The 7,310-nt window shown below is 45.4% G+C and overlaps 1 protein-coding gene across 1 annotated transcript; it reads left to right on the top strand.

Moving 5' to 3' along the window:
* Window positions 1-769: 769 nt before the first annotated feature.
* On the top strand, window positions 770-7,298 carry cdc6 (cell division cycle 6 homolog). The gene is made up of 12 exons (XM_084376303.1): window positions 770-887; window positions 1,955-2,244; window positions 2,591-2,854; window positions 3,235-3,434; window positions 3,974-4,122; window positions 4,282-4,388; window positions 4,731-4,870; window positions 4,964-5,064; window positions 5,173-5,240; window positions 5,344-5,522; window positions 5,716-5,856; window positions 6,939-7,298. The coding sequence occupies exons 2-12, from the start codon at window positions 1,965-1,967 to the stop codon at window positions 7,029-7,031; spliced, it is 1,722 nt and encodes a 573-aa protein (XP_084232429.1). The 5' UTR covers window positions 770-887; window positions 1,955-1,964; the 3' UTR covers window positions 7,032-7,298.
* Window positions 7,299-7,310: the final 12 nt, after the last annotated feature.

Here is a 7,310-nt window from a genome sequence, read left to right as displayed (position 1 = left end):
TACCACAGTGAAGTCTTTTCTCTGTGCAGTTCCCACGCCAACCACTGCGCCAATAGATGGCAGTGTTGCACCTTTTTTGCCATAATTTATCAACACAAATCTACCCGGTTACACATATTTATCCTCATATTAGGTGTTGCATTGTGTACAATGTTTTAATGTAGAACACATCAATAAACAAAGTGTTTTATCTATTTAACAGCATCATACCACAATTGCAATGTTCATTTGTCCCTCTAGAAAGATCTTTACATGTCGAAAATGTGTTTGTACAGTTTCTGAGATTTCCTCTTACATATGGTGGCTTTAGTTAAACTACTTGCTTTATTGCCTCTTTTGCTACAACAAGTACAACTGGGTTTTTTTAAAATCATAATTCTTTAAAAATGAACTTAACTTGTGTGACTTAATGTCAGAGATTATTTAATTGTAAGTCTACTTTATATAAAATACACTCTTAACGATGTCACCCACAGTAAAAGGCTTATTTTGTTAAAACAGTGATTTTTTAAATGGACTCTGGTGCTAAATGTTCGACACGTTGCGTGTCTGTGCAACAAAACAACTCTGACGTTTCCCGGGAAAACTATATTCCGCCAAAACAGCGCTATTGAAACTCCCGCCACACGCACTGCCGGCTCATTAAGGCTGACGTCACTTCCCCCGGTAACGCTCAGCCAATGCGCATCGGGGAAGCCGTCGCTGTCAGCCGGAGTGGACCAATCAGCGAGCAGCGGCGGGAAACTCAGCTGATGTAGGAGGAGGTGGAAACACATTTGGCGCTCAGTGTGCGGAAGAAGAGGGACAGAGAGACACGCAAAGGGCTCCAAGACGAGAAGAAACGCTCAACTCAGACCTGAGAAGACTTCTTTCACTGTTTTAAGAAGGTAAGCTTCTCACTGAAACGTTAAATTAGCGGGTCGGAAGGGAAATGTGTCGCTTATTGTACCCGGAAGTGAGTCCGGCTGTACAGCAGAGCTGCTGTGGTAGTTTGTCGTCTAAGAAAACGCGATTAACTTCTTTTTCACGACACGTATCTTCAAAACTGTCCTTCAGAGTGATGTGTGCGTGTCTCGGCATGTTTTAGGTGAAGCCTCCAGTGTGTTAATGCTGGATTTGGGCTGTTTTTCATGTGAACGTCACCGGTAGGACCTCTGCTGTCTTGGCGCCATTTACCAGCCTCACTGTATTGTTTGTTCTGCGGCGTTTTAACGTTAAACTTTAAACACGTTTTATTATAGTTTTGAGTGCTGTTTGATTAAATGCTGGTTATTGATGTATTTACAGACTTTGCTGTGAAAATAAAAGTGTTTGGACGCTAAAGCTGATCGTTGTAGTGGCCTGTACGGAAGCCCACAGAGGACTTAATAATGATCATACAAGTTTGACACAATATAATATGAACAATATGATTCTTATTTTCCACATATGTTGGTGCTATTTGAGTAAGAAATCAACATAAAGACGCAATAATTAAAGTTTTATTTTCACATACTGTCACCATATTTGATTACACATTTAAAGGAGCATTACGTAGTTTTGACTAAACAAACACTTTGTTTTCATGACTGAATAAACAAGCTGACCTTAAAGGATGACACAGTTTCATACTGTTTCACTTTGTTTATATGTGGCGGACCCTGCCACCTTTCTACCTTCAAACCGTGTTCTGGGACCTTTTTTTTCTAATATCGGTGTCGACGTCAGCCACAAACATCCAGCATCGATCAGGCCTTATTGACATGTTGACCTGCTCTACAGTGGTTAATATTAATATGAAATAAGTAAAACAACTTCCGTCTTCACACTCTTGGGACACCACGAAAATGCAATTTTCTTAACAAATTGAAGATAAACATGGTGATCCATGTTATTGGACACAGTTATTTATATACTCTTCCATGTCCTTTTTTAGTCCCAGTAATAATTGATCAATTTCCTTTTCATGTTTCAGATTAAACAAAATGCCCAGCACACGCTCTCAGGGCCAGGCTCAGCCCACGCTGTCGTTCCCTCGACGCAAATCCTGCAGAGTTTCCTCGACTTCCAAGACGCCAAAGCTGGAGCAACCTCCGGCTCCATCGCCGATCAAACTGCAACCCAAACATCTCGCCCAGATCGGACCGCTCTCCCCGATACGTCCTGCTCGCCAGCCCACTCCTCTCTCACCCAGACATCCTGCAGCTCAGCCGGCGTCCCCCGGCCTCCAGCCACGGCTTCCTCTCAGCCCCCGGAAACGCACAGGTGAGAAGCCCTGCACAGGACAGGGAGGCGGGTATTTACTTCCTTCAACAGTCCTAATATGAGATTTAAAGAAGTATTTGGATTGTTGGTGTAAGCGAGCCACTTTTCCCGACTGTCACACATTTTTAATCAGTTACAATGTGCTTTACAGGTGCACAATAACATGACAAACGACAAAAATACAGGACCTGGCCGAACATGAACAAATAAACTGAAATATAAGTGACGAAAAATTTGAATCTTAGTCGTAGTTCAACATCAAACATCAACCCCATTTTTAGGTACGCGTTCCTCCACATTAGCTCCACCTGTAAAATGTAACCCTTTTTGTGTTTTGTCTCTCAAGGTGACGACAACGTCTGCAACCTCGGCGCCGGCCTGTTGGGTTCACCGCCAAAGCAGAGCAAGTCGTCTGTGGCCTCGCCCAGAAAGCTCCGTTTCGATGAGAACTCGCCGGTGTTGGCTCGCCGACAGCTGGTCCCCTCCTCGTCACGTCAGCCGCTCTCTCCTACTGCCGGATCGTCCCCGAGGCGACAGGGAACGCTCGCTGGAAGCCCGGCCCAACAAAACTTGGGGAAGAAGCTGCCGGTTGCTCGACTTTTTGCAGAAAGTAAGAGCTTAAACCGACCTTTCTTTGAAGTCTTGTTTGGGCTGTCGTCACAAAATAATTTACAACTACTCACTAAACAGCTCAACATTGATTATTTTGCTTATTAATTCAAATTTCTGACGCGAAAAGGGTCTCAAGCTCTTTAATTTAAGGATCAGCTGATTTTCTCTTAGTTCTGTAACTGAAAACTGAATATTTTGGGTTGTTTGAGGACGTCCCCTCATTTTTTGACATTGTATGTTCCTGGGAGCGAAAAGGAGCCTCTGCTTGTTCTTATTTTAAAATACATCTTGTCTTTCTCATCATTTGACCGCTCATAGCTGTCCTACATAGGTCTCCTTAAATCCAACCTCGATTTAACTTCAGTGTTTCTCCTCCAGAGTCGAGGTTTCAGAGCGTGAAGCAGGCGCTGCACACCGCCATCCCAGAGCGGCTCCTGTCCCGAGAGGCCGAGCGGGCGTCCATTCGATCCTTCCTGGAGGAGAAGGTCCTGCAGCGCCTCCCCGGCAGCCTCTACATCTCCGGAGCTCCAGGGACCGGCAAGACGGCCTGCCTCAACTGTATTGTGCAGGAGATGAAGGTACTTTAAGGGAACACTTTGCTGATTTTCAACCAGCCTTGTATCATTATAGTGCAGGTAGCATAAAGTAGTCCTGCTGGCTCAGAGGCTGTGGGTCAAACTACAGATTGTACTTGTTCTCCAGTCATGTTGCACCAATTTAAAAGTATTTGCATCTTTCTACTGCAAAAACAGCTCAATTTTATGTGAAGACCATCTTTTAAGCACTGAAGTACTTTAACAGTGATAACAGTTATTTGTAGTCTTGTGAAATAAGATAAGTGGAGCTTTGGCGACACCTGGTGGAGACTCTGGGTCAGTGCAGGTTGGTGCGATTAGAGCGGTTTCTCCTAGGTCATCTTTCTCTCCATCAGTGCCCAGGTTGCAGGTGGTGGTACCAGAGGAAACTACTCCTGTCTGGTTTATTTGACTTTTTTAAACTGGAATTTGAAAACCTCATCAGACATTCCCAGACTGTTGGGTGACCTGAAGAGACAGTTATGATTCATTACTTCTGTTTTATCTGTGGTATTTAACGTTAGTGTCTTGTGTCCCGTCAGGCCGAGCTGTCGTCCGTTCAGACGGTGGTGGTGAACTGTATGAGCCTGCGGAGCTCGCACGCCATCTTCCCGCTGCTGGCCGACAAGCTGAGAGCGCCCGGCGGACAGAACGGACTGCAGAGGTTCCTGTCGGCCCCGGGCCCCGCTGTGTGAGTAACCCAGCACTTATGAAACAACATTTGATATAATTTCTTTTTTAACTTCTTCAAAAGCCTTTTTGAGACCGTACACATTTGCTGCTGTCGGTGAATATCATGTATGTCCTTGTTGAAGAGGCAGGAGGCCTGACTCTGTCTTTACCTTCTCAGACTTCTTGTTCTGGACGAGATGGACCAGCTGGACAGTAAATCTCAGGATGTCCTCTACACCATCTTTGAATGGCCGTACCTGCCCGAGTCTCGCCTCTGTCTCATCGGTAAGAGCTTCACCCGCCAACAGAAGTCCTACTGACACTGCTGCTGTAGTCTCTGAACCAGTAAACGTCTGACCAGGTTACACACAGTCAATTCAAATTAAAACAGCATTTTGAAAGAAATGCCGATTAAAAGAGCAGAATAAAAGGGAGAAATCTATGTGTAAATAAAAAAAATTAAAGATTAATCAAAGACAATAATACGATGATGACTACAATCATTCAGTTAAAAACACACGAACGATCATGTTTTCAGTCGACGGGCAGATTGTGTCCCCATCATCTTGTTAAATCCTTCAGCGTTTCCTCTGCGAACAACTCTTCAGTCTCTCGTTGTGTTCGCAGGTATCGCCAACGCTCTGGATCTGACCGACCGCATCCTGCCCCGACTGCAGGCCCGGCCTCACTGTCGCCCCCAGCTGCTACACTTCCCTCCCTACAGCCGACAGGAGCTCACCGCCATCGTGCAGGACAGACTGTCTCAGGTAAACACAGAGGGAGATCTCACCTGTTCGGTAGAGTGAAACATTTGATAGAGAGACGTTTGTATTAATCTGTTTTAACGCTCCTCCTCTCAGGCGTCGGCTGACGGGATCATGGACGCCTCGGCGGTTCAGTTCTGTGCCAGGAAGGTGTCGGCGGTGTCGGGCGACGCCAGGAAAGCTCTGGACATCTGCAGGTACGAGGTTCTGCCTCTGTTGTCAGTGTTGATTTTAGAGCACAAGTGTAAGAAATAGTTTAGATAATAACTTTGTTCAACATTTAATTGATTTTCTTAATTTTCCAGGCGAGCTGTGGAGGTTGTGGAGTCTGACGAGAGGAAGAAAACATCAGACCCAGAAGCCGAAACTAAAGGTGAGCGCTGCTTTGATTTGCTGCGAGCGTCTGCTGATTTTTATTCCCAACTCGACAAGCGTGAACACTAACTCAAACACTTCTTGTCCTCGGGTGCGTGCAGCGTCACGGGTCAGCCTTCCCCAGGTCGCTCGGGTGCTGTCGGAGGTGTACGGCGACCGGATGGCGTCTCAGTGCGGCGGCTCTGATGGGGAGAGTTTCCCCCTGCAGCAGAAGCTGCTGGTCTGCTGCCTGCTGCTGCTCATACGCAACGGAAAGAGCAAAGAGATCGTCCTCGGAAAGGTGAGACGCCGACCTCGTCCAGTTTGTGTAGAGGAAGTAACCAAGTCAGTAAATATGTTTCACTTCCTGCGAGTGACTCAAGCTCTGGTCATCACTGAGGAGGCTGCAGCCTTATTTCAAGCGTCCAGCAGGTGGTGCTGAAGCTCAGCCTGCAGTGTTGTTAACATGCGCGCTGTGTCTGTTTGTGTTTCAGCTCCACGAGGTTTACAGCCGCCTGTGTGCCCAGCGGCAGGTGTCTGCTGTCGGGCAGGGCGAGTGTTTGTCTCTCTGCAGTCTGCTGGAGAGTCGAGGAATCGTCGCTCTGAAGAAAGCCAAAGAGGCTCGACTCACTAAGGTACAAACATCTGTCAGTCTGCGGCACAGCGTTACATCACTGCGTCACTCTGTCAGGAGCTCCTACATGTCTTTATATTGACGGCCTGTGTCGGACTGTGGAGGTCAGGTGAAGATGAAGTCTGAAGATTCACATGCATTTTACAACGAGAGAGAAGAGCATGAATTAAAACGAGACAAGTTGTGACTTTTAATCTGTTTCATTTTTGTAACCTACCAAAGAAAACAGACATTTAATGTGTAACTGAATATCTCCAGTAGTCTGTCGGGGGGCGATGAGTCCAGTTACATAATGAAGTTGATTTTTGGCAAACCACGTAGCTTTCTCGCGGCTGGGCAGCACAGTTGAAGCCCAGTATGAGTCCTCGGCCTCAGAGGTGTTTACCTGTGATGTGGAGAACAGAGACAGAACGTTCTTTGTACCTGTCGGACCAGAGCATCATGACACTTTGTCCCATTCTCGTGAACGCCATATCTCAAGTAGACCTCGAGGGGAATTTCTTCAAATTTGGTACAAATGAAGGATGAGCTGATTAGATTTTGTTGGTCAGATCATTGTGTCTGTTGTGGCCACATCTCAAGATTTGATAAGATAATTGAGATTAAAATTTGACATGTTGTTTTCCTGTCTAATGCACTGAGACGTCATAATATGCAAAAATGTTTTGGCCATTGTTAAACGCCACATCTCAGGGACAGAAACTTGACTGGTGCACAGACACAAACAACAGCGAGGCGGTAATTGTAGTTTTTCATGCCTCCAAGCTGCTGATAGTCGTGACCGGAGGCGTTGTGTTTTCAGATTGTCGTCTCCCAGGTGGGGAAACCTGGTGGGCAGCGAAAAGTCTTAGAGCACGTGTCTCCGAAATGTCTGCACATCTGGGAATGTTTAATACAACACGATTAATTTGTCAACAGATGAATCATCTGTCCATCGTTGCAGCTCTTGTGTGAATTAGTTCAAGACTTTGACTTTGGTATCAAACAGCTCTGAGGTGTTTTGGGCTTTTCGGTCTGTTGTTACCTGGAAAGCAGAGATCTGACGCTGAGATCTGAAATCTTAACGTGTGTTTCTTCCTGCAGGTGTTTCTGAAGATCGAGGAGAAGGACGTTGAGAACGCTCTGAAGGATCGGACTCTGCTGGGCAGCATCCTGGCTGCAGGTCTCCCCTCGTGATCATACTTTTTTTATTATCTCATTTTTAAGTTGAAAACATGAACCCAGATTTTTTTCAATGGTTTATTTTTTATTCTCGTTTTTGCTGAGAGTTTGTACAGTTATCGTTTTAAAGAAAATGTTTACGAGATGATTTTTATATTTTCTGATGTTAAAGTTCAGTTCTGAACTCGCATCAGTTATGAAGTTACAGCATTTTGTTTCAGTTTGGATTTGAAACGTTTCCATTTTTTATGCTGTAAATAAACAAATGTACAGACATTTTAATCAAGTTTCATC

This window comes from Pagrus pagrus (assembly GCF_965226575.1).
Source record: "Pagrus pagrus genome assembly, chromosome: 2".
NCBI lineage: Eukaryota > Metazoa > Chordata > Actinopteri > Spariformes > Sparidae > Pagrus > Pagrus pagrus.
Note: the sequence above shows the minus strand (reverse complement) of the source record. Positions and strands in the feature narration are given on the sequence as shown.